General features: G+C 39.3%; 1 protein-coding gene across 1 annotated transcript in view; it reads left to right on the forward strand.

Moving 5' to 3' along the window:
- Positions 1-22,970, forward strand: part of MOCOS (molybdenum cofactor sulfurase) — a 210,792-nt gene that overhangs the window by 179,451 nt on the left and 8,371 nt on the right. Inside the window, exons 9-14 of the mRNA XM_041483181.1 lie at positions 2,504-2,666; positions 8,530-8,611; positions 12,735-12,859; positions 13,445-13,550; positions 17,542-17,668; positions 19,895-19,999. Of these exons, the coding sequence (XP_041339115.1) occupies positions 2,504-2,666; positions 8,530-8,611; positions 12,735-12,859; positions 13,445-13,550; positions 17,542-17,668; positions 19,895-19,999 (708 nt within the window). The remainder of the gene's footprint in view (positions 1-2,503; positions 2,667-8,529; positions 8,612-12,734; positions 12,860-13,444; positions 13,551-17,541; positions 17,669-19,894; positions 20,000-22,970) is intronic.

Here is a 22,970-nt window from a genome sequence, read left to right on the forward strand (position 1 = left end):
TTTAATTTGTCCCAGTAGCCGGAGATAGCCAGACAACTTCAGGGAATCACACTACAAGCTATAGAATGCATTACTGCTCACTGCCATGTATGCTAACCTGCTCTATTTTGCTTTATTTAACAATCCCTTCAGCCCCTTTGAAATAAAGGCAGGATATGCTCTGCACAGGCCAAAGTGCTGAGAGAAGAAATTAATGTGTTCTTTCTTGCTCATGCCTACACTCAGTATTGGCAGCAAACCAGCTCTGGCAGTTCAGAGCTGTCTGTGACTCTCCACCCAAGGCAGGCCACAGTTATTTTGTTGTTGCAACTTCCTTTACCAGGGTCCTAGCAGCGTGTGCAGTACAGTGAGCTGAAAAGTGGAGAGGGAGTTGGGCACCTGACAGTGCACAGAGAGCATCCGTGACAGGACAGGGACTCACTGCAGGGCACAGTGTGTGACTCTCACCACAATGGCAAATACCCAGAGGAAGAGGGAAAAATGGGTTGAGGATCTGTAGTCATGGGCTGCATCACATTTGTGGTGTGAGTGAAGCATGGAATAAGTTGCCATTATTTTGGACTTGTCAGAGGTATCTTGAGTGGAAGGTGTTGATTATTTCCAAATATCTGCTAGCTAGTTAGCTGGGCTTACCCTTTAATGCTTGTCAGCATGCAAAACTACCTGAAGCTCTAATTAAAGAGAAGTTTTATTTTCCTCATAAAGCCTCTTGCCTTCAGCGAAGGGTAAGCAAACACTTAAGCTATTTCCTGAAAAAGATTCCTGTCCTGAAGTGGAACCAAAACAACTGAATGTTGCAATAGGGAACTGAGAAACTTTGCGGTCTTCTATTTTTCTGCTTTTTTAGTTTATTCTGCTCTCTGTATCTATCAAATCCTGTAGAGATCTGTTGGATTCATGGGAGGATGTATTACCCATTAATTTTGGAAGGGAGATTTGTTAGCAGGAAATTCTTGCAGCTCTCAGATGATCACCAGCTGTTCAAATGCATTTTGGAGTCTAATTATACAGGATAACCAAAAATGCTGGTCTCTCCAAAGAATAATTTCCACTAAGAACAAAAGTGTATTCTTCAGCTGATATTGCAGTATTTGGGCTATGATTCCTCTCCTAAAAAAACAGGGCAAAGGTTAACATAGCTGAGGTGCTGACAGTTTGAGGTACTTGGATAATGTGATTTCAGATGACACCGTCAGACCTAAAATTTCTATTTATCACAGAATTTTCATCCATAGTTACATAAAAAATTGCCAACTAATATTATAAATCAAGTGGGTTGATAGAACATGTTTCTTCTCCTAATTTTTATTTTTCTGTTTTCTGTATTCAGTATGGTTGGTAGCACTGTGGTGAAATTATTTTTATTTCAGCTTTGATGCTTTGAGTTTTCAATTCTACCCTTAGCTTTCTATAGTCAGGCAGTGTCAAACTGCTGCTGCAGGCTTTTATAAAAACAGGAAAAGTTTATAAGAATGAGATATTTTAGGTTCTGTCTAGTTTTGGGTTGATCACATGATAAACAAAAATGTGATTTTTAATTAATCTAGCTAGTGCTTCCAGACATGCTGTTCTTCATAGTGTCTGGCTGTGCTTGACATATCTTTTGCTCAATAGGTTTTTGCTGAAGTCTTTTGTGGGCTAATTCATGTGAGATGTGCTCAGCTTTTCTATAAGACTTCAATGAAGTTCAGCTGTAAACTTTTCTCCCTATTCAACTGTGACTAGAAAGCATACGTGAGCTGAAGAATATGTTAGTGGCCAGCTTTATATTACAAGAATGGTATTAATATTTTAACATTCTGGAGAAGAAAGCAGATATTAATGTTACTGAAATCGCTCTCTTTTTGGATTTCAAGATTACCATCTGTGTAGCATCAGAAACAGATGTTCTTTTCACCAGAAAAATGTATGTGAAAGCAAGGACAATATTCTTGTATGGGCTATTCAATGTAAAGACTGTTGTAGACATAATGGAAGAACAGATAGCAAAGAAGACAATATGTTTTGTTCTAAGGGAACTTAAAGAAACTGTTATTCTCTCACCAAAACCAGAAGCTTCAGTGGCAGAGATTTTCTCAAATGGATTAATTGATAAATTGGTCCCATTTTATGAAAAACAAGTTTTTTCAGAGTTTTTAATTTCACAGTTTTCCTGCTTTCTATTTGTTTGGTTGTGCCTTAATTCATAAAATTCCCATAAAATTTCTGTGCTTTGTAAGTTAAATGAAAATTTCTGGAGGAATAGGTTCTAAAAATGGATGAGTATAAAACTGAAGACAGTTTTCAGAGTGTTTTGGAGATTGTTTATTCTTATAGCTCTGTTAAACTGTATTATAATATGTAACAACTTTGAGTAATTTGATTTTTTTTTTTGTCAGCTTTTGCAGTGATATTTTTATCTTTGATGAATGGATTCTTTTCCCTCTCTTTTCTTTGCAGCATGACTCTATTAATGAAGCAAACATTTTTTAAACCTCTGTGCCCCCTCCTGATGCTTTCCCAGGTTACAGAATGGCCAGTAGGAAACCAGGGTTTGCTGTATGACCGCAACTGGATGGTTGTAAACCAGAATGGAGTCTGCATGACTCAGAAGCAGGAGCCAAGGTTGTGTCTTGTGAATCCCTCAATTGATCTGAAGCAAAAAATGATGGTCATTCAGGCAGAAGGTTAGTAAACAATATCCTTTCCTTCCCTTCTTTATTGGTGTCAGATTTCTAGGCAGGGACACCTGCATGCTCTCACCAAACTACTGAATGCTGTGCATGCTTACTTGTGACTTTAGGGACAAGTTCTGTGCCAGCTGTGGGCAATGAAGCCCAGTCTGTTATATGCAGCCCTGGGGGGCTTTCTAACTTATTGTTGGGTAGGCAGAGAGTAGACAGTGACTCCCTATGTGCAGTCATAAAGTGAATGCTACAGGATGGAGAAAAGAACAGACAGATGTGGAAATTTACTGACTAGTGTCTCTCCATAGCATGAAGCCCCATAGACTGAAGAGATTGTTAATGCTGCAAAAGTGAAGGAATAGAAGTCTTAGCATTAAACACCTTGGACTAAAACCCTTCCCATTTCGTATCTCTCTTCCTCCTTCTATCTCTAGGATTAGAGAGGTAAAGTCTTCAGTCTTCAGGAAATTAGTATTAATTAAAATAAGGACCAGACATTATTTAATTAAATACTTGCACTAGCAGGCAAATATTTCATGATGTTTGAGCTTCCTGGGAATTATCAAAATCCTTTTTATTTGCTGCTGAGGGGAAAAAAAAATGTCAAGTGTTACAGAAACCCTTAACTGCTCAGGGGTGAAAATTATTTCTTTTCATAACAGTGCCATTGCCACTGAACACTGGAGCAGGTTTGAATTCCACAGAAGTCATTACTAATGCTGAGTTTGCATGTGTCTGAATGGTGTTCATCATTTCCCTGGGGTCCAACATGTACTCAGCCCATAATGTCTTAACCACTAACAATATACGTGCCCATATTTTCAGCAGCCAGAGCAAAACAAGGGACCCAGATTTTTCACCCTTTATTAGAAATCCATATGAGTAGATCTGTAACCACAGTCTCCTTTCTGTGTGAACATTAGGGCTGTTGTCATCTCCAGCTGTCTGAGCATTCACCATAGAATTAAGTCTGACTTGTTGATTCTTTTGGTCTGAAATAGGTTTCTCAAATGTTCATTTTGATACTTATACTAATCATGTGCTATTTTCTGTTTCCAATCCCAAACATAAGCTAGTCTCTTCTTAGGGATTCCAGACTTGCTCACTGGCACATACACTGCTGCTTTCCCCTCTTTCCTTCATCCTATTTCCTTGAAAATTTATCATTAATTCATTTCAATTCTACATGGAGCAACTTGCACCTCCAGTTTCTGTAGTAGTGTTGCACAGACAGCCTTCTCCCGCAACTTTTAAATTATCAAGTGCTTCAGAACTGATTATTTTTAGAGATTTATTTCCTTACCATCACTCTTCCTTTCTGACCATTCTGAGTCTGTACTTCATTTTTTTTCCTTGCTAGCACTTGTTCAGATAAGTGCCTACCCATTAGTATGTTCACCTGTCAATAACACCTGTCAGTAACACCTGTCATACTTCAGGGAGTCAGGAGGAAGTTTTCCCAGATGAAAATGACAGTCAAGGCATCCATTTCACACTGAAATTTACAATCTCTTGCCACAGTTAGTGCCAGGGTGAAATTTGCCTTTAAATGCTACATTTTACTGTGTGTCTTTTTTGGAATTTTCACTGTCATTTGCCTTCCTTCCAATGAAAGTGAGAACCATTTCCACACAGAAGTGATTGTCCAAGTCCATTGATCATTTTTCTACCCAAAAGTAATTGATCAGTGTGCTGTAATGGGAATGTCATTGCCATTTATTTGCAAGCCTGCTTTGGTACAGCCAGTGTGTAAGAATGGAGTAATTTTATTCTTTGTGTAATGACTCTAGCTACCAAAATCCTAGCCCATGAGGTGATCTGGGGCCTCTTTTCTAATAGTCCTGCTATTTTTTAGTCCCATGGTGTTCTTGCAACCTGTGGCATTTTTTTAAATTCTTGACAGTGAGATAATGGGAGTCTTTTCCTTGGGGAGTCTATTCCAGAGCTTACTGCTCCTAAGATGGCACAATGATGGGAGCACATATGAATCAGCGGAGTAAGGCTGAGCAGATAAATCTGTAGGAAGTTGTTCCAATATTTATTATGTTTTCTTTCTTCTTACCTGCAGTCTAAATCCATTATTTGTTTGTTGGTGTTAAATTTTTAATCTTTTTTTTTTTATCCCTTCACAAACATGGGTCAGTGTTGTATCTTCCATTTAAATCGTTTAATGGCAGACAAATTTAATTTAATAAACTGACTCTTTCCTTGCAAATCCCACAGTAATCCCTGCTGCTTCTATCACCACACCTCCAGCTTGTCTGTAGTTGGTTGCAAATGTAGGAGCTGAAGCTGAATGCTGGATGTGAGCAGTGATCCATGTGGTGGGGAGCAGTGGAACTCGCTTGAGCCAGGCTGGTTGCTCTGAAGCTCAGAACCTTCTCTGCCTGAGTCGGTGGCTGATGTTCCAATGTTATTTCAGACCTGTAGCTCTTGGCCTGGTGAGCGACAGCCACCCCCAGGTCTCCTGCTCCACTTCTCCATCCACACGGAAGGCCACGCACCCAATCCACCTTTGCTCAGCCACAACCGCATGCATCTTTCCAAGCTGAGCTTTGTGTCCTCCATCTCTCCTCCCCCTGCCCTCGCAGTCCCTGTGCTGAGTTTCTCTGTTCTTTCCATTTCTGCCGTGCCCTCGCTTCGGTGACTGTGCAAGCCCAGCGGCTCCAGCCGAGCGGTGACGGCGCAGCCCGGCCGGCTGCCTCGCCTGTGCCAGGAGCTGTACCCGCGGTGTTTCCCGGCCGGTTCCGCTGCTATCCGCGCTTTTCCCGCTGCCAGTGCAGCCTGTGGCTCGCATCTCCACCCAGGGCGCGCTTTGCTGGCTGGAGGCGCCTCTCTCCAAGAGAGAGCCTGAGGCAACCGCGCTGCTGGAATGGGTGCCTCTGGTAAGTGCCTGAAGCCGAGCCAGCCGAATCCCACGTAGCTGGAGTTCACAGCGGTTTTTGAGAGCGTTTTGCTGTTACACTGTTAGATTATGGTGAATACTTTATCTGTGCCACTTTTGAAACATAATGAGTCTGTTCTCTCTTCCCCTCCAGGCACGTGTTCCTCTCCCTCTAGAAGTTTTCATTAGCAGAAAATTTGTTTATGGTCATTTTATTTCAATGTGTCTTAATATTCTCTGTCTTCTCTGTCCAAGAAAAATTTGTCAGCCTGATTTAGTGTGACTGTAACTGCTTTAACACCTTCTGCTGAATTCTCTGTGTGCTGAGACACCCTTTCAGGGTTGTTCTTTAACCCCTGCATGTTGGGTGTCTCTGTAGCCCCAGCTGTGGATGGGCAGAACTTGCTGTCTGTCAGAGCCAGCTGTGCAATCCTGCCACCCTCCACTGTGGATAGCAAGGATGGCAGAGTGGGGCTCTGCCCAAAGCTGCCTGAAGGCTTAGGATCTTTGCTGGCATGCCTGCAAAATTTGTTGGCTTGCATGGCAGCTGAGGAGCTCCAGGTATTTCCTGGATCTCTGACGAGGGAGTTAATAGCAGAGGGAGAGGAAGGGCTTGTGCGTACTCTCTCACTGGCTGTACTTTTCTTCAGCAGAGGGAGTGAGATTTTAATTTTGAGAAAGTGCATTTCTTAATTTTGTCAGAATTATTTTCTTAGGCTTTCTTATTTTTCTTACGTTGTAAACAGGCATTCCCTATTTTGTTTCCTGTTCAGAGTATAACAAAGCCTCACAGAACCCACTTAGAGAAAATCAGTGTACCTAACTCTAAATCAGCCCTCATGGAGAGAAAGAATTTCATGTGTCTTGAATGAAGTTATTAGAAGTTTGGCTCCCAGTAACTGAAAGGTGGGCAGGATCAAGTGCCTTCGTTTCCAGAAACCCTATTACTGGAGTGAGAATCAAGGGAAATCTCCTTGTCCTCCTGCATCAAATATGTGGGAGCACAGATTACATTGCACTTATTCCTGACCTACACAAATACGTAGCCAAACAGAATTCAGCTGAGAATACATTTCTGGAAAATACTAATTTCTCTCTTTCCATTTTAGCTAACAATCAGCATTACTCTAGCAAGTTGGGCACTAGTTTGTCACTGCACAGTGGAAGAAATTCTGAGTGTCGAGGAGGCACCTTAAAATATTGGAGTAGAAAGATGCTAGCAAAACTGAGAAGCTAATTGCACTTTATGGAGTTTATTGTGCCTTCAAATAGTCATGTGTTACTGCCAATAAAAATAATGGGAATTAAGTGCATACACTGATGAAAGAATATACATGAATGGTTTATATTTCAGTCTATTGAAATAACAGATCTCTAATTTTCCTCATTGACTGAAAATAGGAGCTATAATGATAAGAATTTTTTATATTAATACTGTGAGCACATCTGTGAATTTTATTATCAAGCAAATTACCATGGAGAATGACAGCTTTTGCACTTTAGTAACTGGTAACATTCTACTTTATTTTTTTGCCTTAAAGACAGAATAAAATTGTAATTAACAATGTTTAACTGACCTAAACATCACTGTAAAATGTGTACTGTTCAATAAAAATGTGGTACACTTGCTGGTGTATAAAAGCCTTTTTAAAGCCCTGAAATTCTATTTTAAGAAATGTTGGGAGTATGCCTTTCTTAGAAAGTATTTGGAAGATGTAACAGTTAAGAGTGCATGCAGGGTGAAATGTTTCATATTCATCTTTTCCAGAAGGAGTGATTCTAATGTTTAATTGTTTCAAAGCCCAAGAGTTCTAGTTGATAATAACATTGGCATTTTTTCAGGTTGTTACAGGATAGTTCGATGAATTTTTACATGTATTATTTTCTTAAGTGAACCCAACTTTTCACCCTCTGTCTTCACTTATGACATATACTAACATAATTAACCAAAGAAGAAGTAGACCACTTTCTATTTTGTAAAACATGCATGAAACAGAGTTGATGATGTTGCAATGAATCTGAACTACATTTTATTATGCTTCAGAAGAAAATAAGCCAACTTGATTTCACCATATCAGAAGATGGTAGAGCATGATTCTTATTTGTTTTTCAATATTGTATAATATCAAAATATGTAGTTATAATTCTGGGAAATGGGGGTGGGGGGGTGTCAAAGTTTTGGTTAATATATGTTGCAGTGTAATGGAAAAGCTGGATTCATTGCAGCCACACAGTAAAACACTTTGTTCTTCATTTAAGATTATTGTTTTCAATTAACAGAAAGAAAAGTAGTACAGCTTTTCTTTTTGTTTCTAACAAACTACAGTACTCTTTCCATCTCTTTGGCTCGTTCTGTTCAAGATGAGAAAAATGTGGGAGAAGTTAAGATAGATCATTACCAGGGAATCCTCAGCTGGTTTAAACTTGGAGATGAATAGACGGGAATAATTGTCTCATTTGCAGTTTTCCATAAATTTTGTCTTGTCTTTAAATTATTGTAATTTTGTCTCACAGTACAGTTTTTTTTTTTAACAGACTGTGCCTCTTTTTTACTTCCCCCCTCCTCCATCTTTCAGATCACTCAGTCCCTCTACTCCAACATGACAGTGTTTAACATCATCTCCTGACTTGTCAGAGGAACCATCCTTTCAGTAAAAACCGTGACTGAGGCCATAATTCTGTGCCAGTTTTGCTGCCTGAGATAAACAGAGAATGAAATTACTCAAAGCTGAAATTGTGTATTTTTAAAATATGCTTTGAGTACCAAGGTCATCTGCAGCCTTTGTGCTTTGTTTTATCATTTGGAGCCACCTGCCGGCAGAGGATATAATTCTAGCAAAAAGAAAAAAGATTTTTTTATTTGCTGTTTGTGAGGCTGCTGTGACTGTGAAAAGGAGCAAAAATGGGAACTTTTTTCATGATCCTATCATTCTTCATATTTTTTTTTATTTAACTATGACTTTCTGTCTTCCCACCTAGGCATGGACCCAATATCTGTGCCACTAGAAGACAACACTGGAAAAGAGGCTGTGATCTGTGAGAGTAAAGTCTGTTCACACAGGTAGGAGAGAGCAGAGAAGAACTGAAGCTGAAAATCACTGTAGTGGCACTCAGGATGTGAACAGATGTACACACAGACAGAAGTCCTTGAAAAAATGGTGAAGAGCAATGAATGATTAGTGGACCAGGAGAGTGATCCTATTTAAATAAGTAATTTGGCATGCCCAGAATGTCTGATAGAAAACAGTAAAAAAATTTTAAAACATGAAACAAGGAGAGGAAGGAAAGTACGGTAAACTGACTTTGCCCTCACTTGAATGAGTGTGATCTTTTTATTTACTTGCTCCAAGCATGAGAAAAGGAGAAGGTGTCCCCAGTTACCTGCAAATGTCAGCTGGGGGTCTCAGCAGGGCTTGAATTCAGTTCCCACATTTAATAGTGATGATGTTAGCAGCTTTGCCCATTTCATACTGCATGGATTTAAAGTTGCTAGAACCTTCTAAAGTTATAAACAGCTTTCCATATTTACAACCCTTTTTAATTTTGTTTTGACCACCCATGTTGATCAGTGTCCCCTTAACAATCTTGACTGCAGTTATGTAAGTTAAATAACATTCATTCTAATCAAGAGACATACCACTTCAGTAAATATAACATTAGGAATAAAATTGTTTCCTATCCATAAACTTAAGTGTTTATTCATCATATTTTCTAAGAACTTCCCGCAGTCTCATTAAGTTTTCTGAGTGGCAGTGTATCAAGTGCCTTCTTAAAGTACATTTGCATTATCTACTATGTTTCTTTTCAATGAGTCTATTGGTAAGTCCAAGTAAAAGAGCCACTTAAAGATTTATGTCTTCCTTTCACTAGGTATACTAATTCTTTGTAACCCTCTACATTTGCTTCTCTGAGTAACACATAAACAAACCAGCAGAAGACCTCGCAATTTTCCCATGGAGCCATGCAGAAAACTATCTTCTTCTTCTTTTTTACTAGCTATTCAGATGATAAAGAGGATCTTTTCCTCAGAAGTGTATTTTCCTCAGGTAGTGGAATCCACCCAAGAGTCATTTGTTTTAACCATCTGTCCTACTTCCCTTAGTGTTGACTCATCCCTAGCCTCCCCATGGTAAGCCCATCTATTACAGGCTATAAAACAGCCTGAGTTATCTTTCTTTCTGTGTGCATAAAATTTGTTGCCATACTGTTTATTGTAGCTTCTCTTTCATGTAACTGACTGTCATTTTTATTGTATCAAATTGGAAGTTTTCATGGGAAACTTCTCAGAGTTCTGTGAAGGAAGGAAAGAACAGAATGAACAAGAAAAGGGCTGTGAAAGCAAATTGCAAGGAGTGGACTGCGACTAGCAAATAAACAAGACAGGAAGTAAGGCAGGATGAGTGAACAACATCGATGAGGCTCTCAAACTGCTCAGAGACCCAATAGCCATTGATGCCAGTTTCCAGTGTTTCAGCAGAGGAGCCTCCAGGGCTGAAAATAATGAGAAAAACAGTGCCTTGCAAGAGGACAGGAGGTGATTTGTGGTCAGGGGTCTTTTCTGCAATGTCTAAGGTGGGCAGTGAGGCCCAAGTCTTTGTTAAAAGGCTTTTACTTGAAAGAAATGCCTAGTGAATGTATTTTCTATGCATTAGTTCTGTGCTCTGATGCTGTTATTTCATCCAGTTCTGTTGGCTTACTCTGAATTTAGATTGAGATAACTGAGAAAAGTACATGATGTAGAAGCTGCAAGCAGTCATGTGAGGAAGTTTAATTTTGCAGCAGCCACGGAGGTTTAATGAGCCTACATTTCCCTTCTGAAGCAATTCATCAGCGTTAGCCTTCATCCCAGCAGGGGCTGTCCATCAGCATGTGCTGCTCACATCAGAGGGACCTGGCTTTCTGGTACAATGTCTACCAGTGACATAAATGATGAAAGTAGAAGCTAATGTTGATAGGATTGATATTCTAGAAGACCCTTAGTGCTCAAGGTTGCTGCTCTACTGAAATAAGCAGGGACACAACCTCCTCTTTGACGGGTTGCGATATCAAAGAGATCAAGGCAAGTGTAGCAGTGGTAGAAGACAAAGGTGTAGTTAAGAACAAGGTGAGCTGAGCCTGTTGTATTATATCCTGTGGGATCAATATTCAGACTTCATCTGTCCTTGTTTCTTGTTCTGTAAATTACCCTGCTAGAGGGACCAGTTGTAACGCACTGAAGCTAAATGACATAATAGAAAGATGAGTGGGAAACTCAAGGCAAACAGCAAGTGAAATCAGAGAGAAATAGGCTCTCCTTTATAAATTGCCTGACATGTGCCAAATGAAATGTAATGCTGACAGATGTAAAGTTATACTCCACAAAAATAAACACAAGCAGAAAACAAGTAGAATTGAGCTACAACAGAATGACTTTGACTAAGACCTTGAAGAGTTGATGGTACTTGCTCAGATAATGGTCTGACAATAAGGGAAAGCAATTTGAAAACAGGCATTTTGGAATACAAAAACTACACAGTGGCATTTGATGAAATACCAAGAATGGTATGAGTCTCTAACTCAGCCACTGTGACTCAAAACAATAAGTGTATAAAAAGAGGGCAATTTTTTTTTCTTGATTTGTACAGTATTAATGTCCAACGGGCTACTGGAGGCAATTTGCTCAGGAGAGATTTTAAACATGCCTAGAACCTCTGTGAAGGTGGAAAAAAATACTGGAGGAATTTGTTTCACCTGCACTGTTTATCATGGAAGATTCATGTGTTCTCATTAACAGCCTTCTCCCTAACACAGTTCAGACTGTGAAATCTCATGGACACTCACCTTTTGGCCCCTTTCTTGACATGGTGCCTGCATCTCATACTCATACCAGAACAGCATTCCAGTTCTAGGGCATTACTGGCTAGATGCAGCTGTGATTAACATCTATCCACTCAGAGTGGGGAGAAGGATGCAGAGCTGCACCATAACTCAAAATTCAGAACAAGCGCTGAAGAGATACCAGATCCATGCAGGATTATAAAATCTCCTTGGTTTCACTTCTGCTGGCTTTGTACCTGTGAAATTCAGTTTAACCCAACAGAGCAGTTTGTAAAGCCAAGCCAATTTCCTCTCAGTCCTGGGGTTTAGCCCCTTTTGCTGTGAGTAGCTCTTTTCTTGTTTCACTAAGCAGATGGTTTCCATGCAGATGAACTTCTTTGGCTGGGTAGGACATCAAGGGGAGCATAGGAACACAACTACTTCACTTTCCTTGCTACAGGAATCCTTCCTAGGTCAGCATAAGAAGTCACATTCCTCTTACATTTAAAGTTAGGTATCAGTCAAATCTCTTTATGTGGTCAGTAGAGAGTTGAACATTCCCACAGTGAGAGTCATCCCATCCCGAGGTCTAATATAGATGGGAACTACTTATGTCATTCCATTATCTGTGAGTGAAACCCAGACAACTGATTTAAACTAGATGTCTGGATTTTGGAAGATTGACATTAAGTTTACTCAGGGCTGAGGAATCTGATGTCAGACAGCATCAGTTTTCAGTGGACTTCTTGGATTGAGAGAGATGAATTCAAAGTCCTTCTAGGAAAGATTACATCCATGTAAATAAGGTAATTCTATTGCCAGATTGCATAACTCACTAGACATTTTACAAGTAATGGAAATCATCTTTAGGGAGATACTTGGCCTCTGTTAGTGGAGCCATGTTTTAATGTGAAATGCCTGTACTAACATGATTTAAATTAGAGAACTAACATCACTGTACTGGATGGGATCATTAAAAATTACACATGGCAGAGCAATCTTAAATTGAACTCAGATCATTCCTCTCTGTTTTTAGTAAAAAGTACAGACCAGAGTGTGACTATTTCATAATACTGTACTGTAATACTCTTATATGGGCAACCACTTATTGTACTTCAGAGCCAGTGTCTTCAGTGTTATGATTAATCCTTTACTCCATAGTAATTTTCCATAGTAAACTAAATTAGATCTTGTGAAAGTCAACTTCAAGAGGAAGGAGTAAACTTGAGGAAATGGGGAGTTAGAGTCCTGCAGAGCTTCACATCAGACAGTATGGATTCTGTACTTCGTATTGAAGGAAGCAGAATAAACATTTTCACAATTTGACTTCTGTTTTGCAAATTAATGTTTGGGCAATCAAATTTAAACTTCCTCTCTTCTTGTAATAGGGTAAAAACATATGATTGTGGAGAAAAAATTGCTGGCTGGCTCTCTACATTTCTTCGTCATCCATGTCGCTTGATAAGACAAAGTTCAGGCGTGAAAAGCAAGTCACATCAGAAAAATACGAAAGGTCTGTTGTCATTCTTAAAACTATTTGTGATTCCTCATGCAAAAACCAGGCTCATGGACTTCACACTGAGTATATAGGTACCCTGATAAAGGCTGAAAGAGTTATCCAGTATAGATCTAGTCATTATGTTTATACCCAAATTGACTTTTTGATGCCCTTCTACTTGTTAAATTTGGTTAAAATGTACAGAGGCACCAGTATGGGGGCGAAGTTATCATCATGACCATGATTTTGTCTGGAAACTTAAAGAGACCATTTAGAAAAATGATTGTGAAGAATCAAAATTTCATTACAAAAAATGAAATTTCATTACGAAATAATTGAGAGTATTAAAAATGCATAGATATGGCTCTTGTAAAATATTTTATAAATTTGGTAAAATCTCACTGCTATCTCAGTTTCTAACTGCATTGTATCATGACCATTTGCTGGTTTGAGGGCATCCTTGGAATATTTCCTTGGTGCCTGGAACCAAATGAATACACTAGTAATGAGAATGAGTAAAAGGTCAAAGCAAAGATGAGGTGAAATTACTAATTTTTATGATCATTTTAGAATGTTGCATTGTTTTTTGGGGTTTTTTAGGTCTGTCATCTGCTGCAAACATATCACTCTCTCTTGTGAATGAAGCACAATACCTGCTGATAAATGTAGCAAGCATTCTGCAGCTGAAAGAACACATTTCTGCAAGGTAAGATGCTTCTGTCTCCAAATGTCTCTCAGTGATCTTGGATTCCTGAATATTTCCATAAGATGCCAATATAGGTGTTTTATGTGGAAAATTAGAGATAGTTGCTTTTCAACATTCAAAAAATATATAGCTACTAAACTGCTATAATTACTAATTATTTTATGATTTCTGAAAATTTGGATTAAACGTGTGAGCATCATCTTTCTACCAGTCATCTTCAGGAAAATTTAAATGACATTTTGTCAAATAATTTGGTGGAAAGATATTGAGAACCAGCCAACTTCTATTTGTCAGAAGAATAAAGATACAGTGGTTTTCTTAACATAAATTTTCTGGCAGGTAAAAATATAAAGTCTGACTCCCATGGGAATTATCTCCCATAGGAATTATTAAGATTTAGAGTGTATATGCACAACAGAAATACTTTGAAAATATTTTCAGGACTGGAATAATTTTATTTCTTAATTTAATTTGGCTTTACTTATACAAAAGTGGGAGATAGAAGCAGCAAATGAAACACTGAGTCAGTCCATAGTGCAAAGATAACAAACCCATTACCAACAAATTTTCATATACTGACTACAGGAAATTTTTGTTTCTTGAATATAAATAGGAAAGGTTCAAATTCCACAAAAAATCTTCCCTCAAGTCCTCCATTATGTCTGTGCATCCCACACCCCCAGCATTTGTATCTGAGCCCCCTTTTCCTGTCTCTTAAAACTTCTCTCCTGCTTCTTCCTGGAATCATCTTCTCTTCTCTTAGTCACCCACCAAACACATCCCCTGCACTGAAAATTCCTGCTTTGAGTAGAAGAGGATATACATATCTGTATATCTGCAGGAGGATATGTATATAGCTTCAGGATTTAAATCCACTGACTGAATGAAGCATCGCCAAGACCACTGGAGCTTGCATTGTCTGAGGATTTTCCTTCTTCAGGAGAAGATAGTTGGGCAATTTTAGAATATCATAGGAAATATGTGTAGAAAAGGTTTGAAGCAGTCCATCTCTCAGTGTTTTGACTATCCCTTTCTCAGGGACAATTAATATATTCTTTTGAGGCTTGACTGGCTGGGTTACATCTCTTTGGGAGGACACTTCTTGCAGACATCCCTTACTCAGGATGGGCTTTTTCCATGATAAGACACAGGGTGGAACTTTCCAGATATGGGATTTGAGTGCAAAGATGAAGAGTAAGAAGCAGCAAGTGAGGAGAAAGGAGAACAATGAACTTCAGTAAAACATTCAATATCAGATGATACACTGATTTTATGCCTAATATCTTCCAGCACAACTAGGCTTGTAATCTCCTTTTCCTCAAAGGAGATTCCAGATGTGGCCAGAGCTGTAATGGTGACTGAGAAGCATCTGGCTTCCCACTCTGCAGTGGGAGTTGGAAGTGTCCTCCCTTCTATGTGTTTTGCCATGCAGTGCCTTCTCTGGGTGCTGGAGAAATAAATTCAGATATACAGCATCCTCATTCTGCACCGTTACTAAATCATGGAGTATGAACTTTCCAAATATTGAACTATCCAATGTACTTTTAATAACTGCACTTATGGGTCTTTATTAAATATTGGAGTGTTTTTAGAAAGTGTTATTTAGCTTCTTGGCATTTGAGTTTGGTTTTACTTAAATGAAACCTGCTAAATTTTACAAAGAAATTTCAATTCTCAATTAAGTTTTTATAATTTCACTTTGTATCTTCCATAAGTAAAAACAAGTCTTCCAGTTTGCACTTGGCTCTTGAGAGGTGATCTAAAGCAGAAACAGCAATTCAATTAAAAATTAGAATCCAGTATACTGTTGGAGGGCTACATGTACCTGCAGCCATTTGTCTCTCTGGTGTTTCCATTACAGGTCACCTCCATGCAAATCCCTATGGCCTGGCCTAATGCCCAAATGTTCTTGCTAGAACTATAACCCTGAGGATATAAATATTAATTTTCCAGTTTGCCTATTAAATATAGGGAATGCATTCTTCATTGCAGAAACCACTGCTGTGAAAATCCAAAGCACCTAGGCTGACTTTGGCACATTACACTGATTTTCAAAACAGGTCCGTGTTGGGATTTGCGGGATGAGGGTACCTGCCACTCCATCCAATCAATGCATGTTTTGTGGGAGGAGAAATAATGGAAATTTACTCAGATACATGTTGCCAAATAATTATAAGCATTTCTGAGGGCTGGGGGAGGTGCAAGAGAGGTGAGGTATTCTGGATGTGAGCCCGAGCAGGTTGAAGGCAGAGAGATCAGGGATTGGGGTGTTGCAATCTTTGAGTTCAGCAGCAAGGGGTAGATTAGTAGAAGCTTTAAGGTTTTTTCAGCAGCTGTCTCAGGACACTGCAGGCCCAGCTCTGAGGTTACTGGGCTTTTGATGCTCCCAGTGCAGGCTGGGGTGGCAGGCACTTAGATTTTGCAAAACACAGTCAAAACTAGAGGCTCCACAGCAGCCAAACTCCAAGAGCCCACAGCAAAGCCGGGAAGCACAGCAGCATAATTGGATGTGTTCCCAAGTAACTGCTATTTTCCTTCTTGTTTGTATGAGCACAGGAATCATCTGCGCTTCCTGTTGGCTCCCACCTCCTGCACTCATTACAAATTGTGTCTCAGCCATGGGATTAACTGTGGGATCTTAAGGGAAAACCTTTATCCTTGCAGCTTCCCATCCCACCTTCTACCCTCAGGCTGCTGGAGCCCTTGTGAGCACTGGGGCTTGGTGGAGCTGGGCTTCTGTGGTCTGACTGAAAGTCTGCACAGGCAGTTTATCCTCATGCAGTTTTGTCTGCTAGAGCAGATCATCCAGACTGTTTAAAATAGAACCAAGCTCTTTTTTTTCACCTAACAGGCCACCTCTGCCAAGACTGCTTGATGTGAAGTTTTCCCTGTACTTAGATTTTGCATGTTTTTCTCTAACTAAAATACATTTTAAACTGTATGTCCTTACTTTCTTCTGGTTTTTTTGGGTTTTTTGTTTTTTTTTTTTTTTTTTCTTTTGGGACAGAAATGCCACTTTTCACTGCTTACCCACATTTCTGCCTCTGCTGTAGAATGTTATATCCCTAAGTTGTCAGAGTACGGTTTATGGAGTATCAAAAATGGTTCATGTCCTTAACAGCTAATACAAAAAGAAGTATTCTTCTCTACTAACTGTGGCACTGAGGGAATGCTCTGGCAACTTTTACAGTGTCTTTTTTTTTTCTTTTTTCTGGTGTTGTTCAAGTTCTCCTTTAGAAGAAAAGTGAAGAATGGTAATTCGAAGATGCAGCAAGATTTCTGATATTTGTATGCAGTCTGATGCTCTTTCTGTCTCATATACATTCTCCACACTGACACAAATCTACACTCTGGCAGTTCAAATGCTTGTAAAGAGGAGGAGATATCACCACACAGAGATGAATTTTTTTTAAAACACCTATCGTTTGGTGCAATCTTCTGCCTCCCAAAGGCAAATAACAATAATATGAGGGATATATTCTCTCATAAAATTATTTTACTGGCCTTTTTCACCTTCAGCGACTGCTGGTTTTGTCCCTTCTGACATTGCAGCATGTGCAGAATAAAATTTTATTTGCCTTTGATTCTAGAAGCTTCTATTTTTACAATATTTAACAAGTCAAATGATTGCTAACTGAAAAGATCTTTTTACTTGTTACCATTAGCCTTACATATTATAACAAATCGGGAATTTTCTCATATGCATGGTTCACAATCACCTGTCTACATGTTTCCATACCTACAGTTCCAGGTTCCACCTCTGAAGAAGCCACCTAGAGGGTTGCATGTTATGGCTGAGAGGTTACAAACTCTAGTTGAGTACCTTGTGCCATTTCCATAGCCTTTGTAATAAAACTTGGTCCAGGTTATTCTGGAGAAGAGTTTGCTAATCACATGAGCCACCAGAGTCTTACAGCACAAACATCTAGTGCAAAAACAGTTAATAATTTTTTTTTTTTTTTTTTTTTGCTCTGTCAACTCTGTGAGACAGACTGAAGGAGCCATTGGAAATAGAGGAATTGATCCGACGTTTCCGTGCCAACATTGTCATCAGTGCACCAGAGTCCTTTGAAGAAGAGGAGTGGGCTGAGATTTCAATAGGTGCTCTGCAATTCCAGGTGTGACCTTTTCTCTCTTGTCCGTGGCCCAGTGTATCACAAAGCATTTTGATTCCTGGAGACAAATCAATTTTTACAAGGTTTTGACTACAATATGGGCAGCACACTTTGTGCAAGTGAAATTTATGAAGGTGGAAAAAAAAAAAAGGGTGATGTGTCCCGTGACAAACATACTTCATTATATTTAAGAGGTTTTGCCATATTTCTCCACACTTCTATTGAATTTCATAATTCATAGTGTTTCTAATTTTTATCTATCTGAGCTGAATAATAATCAGGTTATTTGAGGCAGAGTTTACAGCACATATTTAGCCAGCACATCAGCAGAGAACACTTGTTACTGTTTAGCACAGTAGTCCAAATATAACCTCACGTTACTGCAAATCAAGCAACTGATGGCCAAAAGACTGGACATGAATGCAAGTGAACACTCATGGTCTATTGCCCTCTGTTGTATACATCTTATCCTAGTCTTCACTCAAGGCATGTTTCTAATTCTTGCCTGGTAGGGTTTTTTGGTATGTTGTGCTTCATGTCATAGCTAACAACATAATGTCCTATATACTGTAAGGAAAATGCTGAGGATTCAGACCTTGTTTGTAAATACATTCTTTCAAGAAAAACTCTTAACAAAGAATCTGTAAAAGCTGACATGATACCTAGGGGATATGAAATATGTATTTGAAGATGCTTTGCCTAGGATGTGAAAGTGGCTTAGTCACTGTTTTCTTAGGGGTTATAATTTAAGTGTGTGAATGACAGGAGTACCAAGGTCAAATCTAGAAGATGTGATTGGTGTCACTCTTTTTTTTTTAGTCAGCATGCTGTAAGAAACTTTTTCAGCAAGGGTGGAAAATATTGCTTGTCTGGTCTCTTCTTATGTGTACTTTGATCTGTAAGTTGCAATATGAGTTAGAGAAAATTGAGGAAAAATTCCTATAAGTAAGAAATGAGGAACAAAAAGGACAAAATCCATGGTGTATAGCTTGTTGGAGGCTGGAGTTACACTGGGAGTTCAGCTGAGGATCCTGTTGATAAGTTACTGTAAAACTACAAAATAAAAGACCTTCCTATTTCTGGCATTGATATACTTTAGGAATACAAGGCAAAAATAGAAAGATTTATGTAACTTGCATTGTCTTTTCCCATCTCTGCTAGATCCTTTTTCAGACACTGTTGTAGTAACACTAGAAATTATGTTAATGCTTCTTTATGCCACAAAAATGGTAGAAGATATTGGACTAAGTAGAGCATGGAAAAAATATTTCCTTCTCTGTCTTGTTGTTCTTTTAATTAAAAAAATAGAGCTGTAGAAAATAATTTTCTGAAAGAGCTGATGTTTGGTGTTGATTATGCTGAAGAGTTATACAAGCAGTCTAGATACATCTCAAAAACCTGAAATATCACTTCAGATCAGCACATAAAATGTTTCAAGTGTACAGTTTAATTATTTGCCCTATTTGAAATTTATGGCACATTTTAGAAAAGTGGAATGTGTATACTGAGATACTGTAAGACGTAATTTCTGTAATGTACAGCTTTGCTAAAGTTAGGGATGCAGTGTTAAATGAAAGTGCAATATGTCGTCCTTCTCCATTTTAAAGCTCTAAGAAGAAATTTGTTGCAGGGTTGGTTTGTTTTTTTTTTTTTCTCTAATCATACTTTAGTTCAAACAACAATTAGCTTTAAGAACAACTACTTGTGATATTAACATGATGTATGATAGAGAAAGAATTCTTTCTTCTGATTAGGTAAACTTGTATATTTAAATATTTTACATTCTGAGTATCTAAAAGTGCCATGCGTATAAGAAATATATTGTGCATTTCCCAGTCCCAAGAAAATTCTCCTTGAGTTGTATTCTGAGGCATTGGCTTAATTTTGTATTCAGTTCTTTGGGCAAGGAGCCCTGCTAACCCACAGAAGAAGTGAAGCCATCAGGAAATACAAATATGTAAATGTCTAGTATTTCTCAGATTCTGTCTCTGAGAAAGTTTTCCTTAAAAAAAGAAAAAAGTGAATTAAAAATTCAGTGAGACTTTTGTGAGTAGACTTACTACATTAGGTGAACAGACTTGACCTTTTACATAATGAAAGCTTGAAAAACCACAGAAAAGGTATGCAAAAGGTATGTGTTTAATATATTATGATGGTCGGAAGCTTGTACTGTTCCATGCTGTACTGCTTTGATAAACAGCCATGAACTTTCTTTAACTAAAATTTCAGGTTGTGGGTCCATGTAGCAGATGTCAAATAATCTGCATTGATCAACAGTCTGCGGAACGAAACAAAGAAATTCTACAGTCTCTGTCTGCTGCCAGAGGTAGAAAGGTCAGTACAATACTTCAAAATAGCTGTAATGAAAGATGTAGTGACTTTATTGCATGGGTAGTGAAATATCTGCTGAGTGAATATTCACAGTTAAGTTGTTACCATTTGGATTTTTTCTGCAGAAAGAGGATGCACTTACAACCCAGATATGGCACGGTTTATTTCTATAAAATGCTCAATACATTTTTTTATTCAGAAATGGACTATTAATATGCATTATTTTTAACTATGCTTGCTTTTATTCAGTATGTACTTCTTTGCAGTGTGTTTATTTTGGTCTTAAAAGCACAAGCTGATGCACTGATGTCTTTTAAGAAAAGAAATATGCTGAAAAATTCAAAAGTGTTGGAAATTATACAGTTGGCGTGTAAGACTAAACTTTATTCTTACCCTGAGAAATCAGTTAGCAGGAAAAACAGAGCAGATGTGAATATAGTCAAAGTGGAGAGTAATTGCTTAAGAAAGTGACCAGAAACTAAGTGTGAAATACAGGTGTTTATTTGAGGTCCTGCTTCCTTAGGTTACGTTGCTTCTTGGAATTCAGAGTGCTCCGATGGTGGCTAGAGAGTTCAACATCCCAAAGGCTCCCCAAATCTCCTCATATGTATTTATTTAGCTGAAAATCCTTATTCAAAATTCATTGCTTCCTGTTGGTTAAGCGGCTGTTGTTAAAGTGTCTCAGCAGTCGGAGCTCGGAGCCTTGCCAGTACCCGCCAAACAGCAGAGACGGAGCACAGCACTGGCACAGAGCAATAACAAATAAGCTGAAAATCATTCAACCAGACAATGCACAAACAACTTACAAATACTACATTCTATGTTTGGACAAAAAAAAAAAATTGATTGGTCTCAGTGACTCATTAAGCAGACAAAGGGCTTTCTTTTCGTTGGCTGTTATCCTTGGTGAATAGCTCCTCTGGCTCCGTGTCGGAGCCAGCCTGATGCAGTGAGCAGGGCCGGCTGTCGAGGCACAGTTTCCCATTGGCCTGAGGTGACTTAGGCTTGCACAGCAGACTCTGCTTCAGGTCACCACAGTACATGAGCCTTTGTGAGATGAGCTCCTGGCCACGGTGGGTAGCCTGAGGACAGGGGCCCTTTCCTAATAATGGTGAGTCACAGCTGCGGCATCTGGGACACTTCAGAGCACATTTGGACACTTGGGACAGGGATGCTCCCTGCTGCCGCATGAGGTATAGTGTGCAGAGGACTTTTCCTGCCCATATGGGTTTTACTGGATTATGACTTGAAACCTCTGTAAAAAGCACTCTGTACTCAGCGAGAACATGGCAACAAAACCTTACTCAGGATGCAGATTCTCAGGAGAGGCACAGCATCTTCTGCGTGTTTCCCACAGCAAAGATGAGCTCCTGTCTCATTCTGATTAATTCAACAGTGAAGAGATTTTCTTGATGCACTGCTAGCACCAAGTGGCTCATTCAAACAGGACTAAGGCAAAGAGAGCAATCCAGCCTCTCGAGAAGGAGCTGGCACCTGATAAAAGCTGCACTGCGAGATGAGGCAGGCGCTGCTGATCGCGGCGGGGCAGTGCTCTCTCTGCCTCAGCTGTGCCAATGTTCACGCTGCAAAGACACAGGCATTCAGCCTTTTTTGGTTTTTCCCAGCCTTTTTCCAGCGCTGCTGGCCGATGGGGTCTTGTGAGCATGCCCTGCTCTGCGTGAGTGTGAGTCCTCTGGCTTAGCTCACAATTGAAAGTAGAGTTTGAGCTGGGAGCTTTGCCTAGTCTGGTCTGGGCAGATCTCCGAGCCCATTCCTCCTGCAGGTCACCTCTGTGGTGATGGGCACAAGGTGATTATCAGTGAGCAGCACCCAGGAAGGACTATGGCATTTTTAGTGTGCTCAGCAGACCTAACAGAGGACGCTGATCCAAGCCTTTCACAGCTCACAGTGGGGAGAGAGAAAGAACATCGAGTTCATGTGACTGTGTTAAATCGCAGAGCTAATCCTTTGGTGACTCATATCTCTACCATGTGCTTTTCTGCTAAGGAGTCATCTAATAGACTTAATTTTCTTTTATTTTTTAAATCAGATGCAGATTCAGTGAAGGAATTCAGCAGTATTTGCTCCCATCTGTCAATAATCTGATGCAAACTACAAAAAAAAAAAAAAAAGTTCATGTGACTGTGTTAAATCGCAGAGCTAATCCTTTGGTGACTCATATCTCTACCATGTGCTTTTCTGCTAAGGATTTTTGGAAAACTGCTGTAGCAAGTTGATTGCCAAAACATTAAAGATACTGCAGATAGAAAAGAGACCCAGGTGTCAATATTTACAGTTTTGTTTTGTTTTTTCCAAGAACACCAACCTGAAAATATTACATTGAAATTTATCAAACAAGTAGCCCAAATAGCAGCACTGCCAATGAACTTCAATAATGAGCTAAATAATGTAAGGCTGGTAGGAGGCAGTTCAATATTTATTTCCAAAATCCTATTTTTCTCCATTACTCTGAGACTCTGAGAACCTGGTGCTTCAAATTGAAAGATGGAGCCTTTGCATAGATGGATTGCAGCTGAAAGTCAGAACCAGCTACTGTAACTAGCCACCCAAGCAATTTACATCTTTCCAGATAAATGCAAATCATGGTGCTGAAGCCTTGCCAGCTGCTTTTTATGAAACCTTTTAAGTCATTGTTTGACACAAAATGTGAACACCTCTATAAAGTGAACTTGAGCTCTGCAGAAACACTCATAAAGGATTCCTTCTGTAATTTTCGACTGGAAAGGAAAGATGAGCTCTCCTCGTGTGACAGAGTGCTCTTTGTTACTGCAGGAGATTAGGAAAGACTAGATAACTCCATTAAGCAAATGGCCACATGCTGTTTCACAGGCCTCACCACCTGACACAAAACACACATGGATGGAAAAGGGAGAACACAGCATTCCTGCCTCTCTTTGGTGTTTTGCAGATGCCGTTTAGCGCTAATGGCAGCGGAAGCCCTGTGGGTAGATTT

The sequence above is a fragment of the Pyrgilauda ruficollis genome, unplaced genomic scaffold (assembly GCF_017590135.1).
Source record: "Pyrgilauda ruficollis isolate IOZ18807 unplaced genomic scaffold, ASM1759013v1 scaffold116, whole genome shotgun sequence".
Classification (NCBI taxonomy): domain Eukaryota; kingdom Metazoa; phylum Chordata; class Aves; order Passeriformes; family Passeridae; genus Pyrgilauda; species Pyrgilauda ruficollis.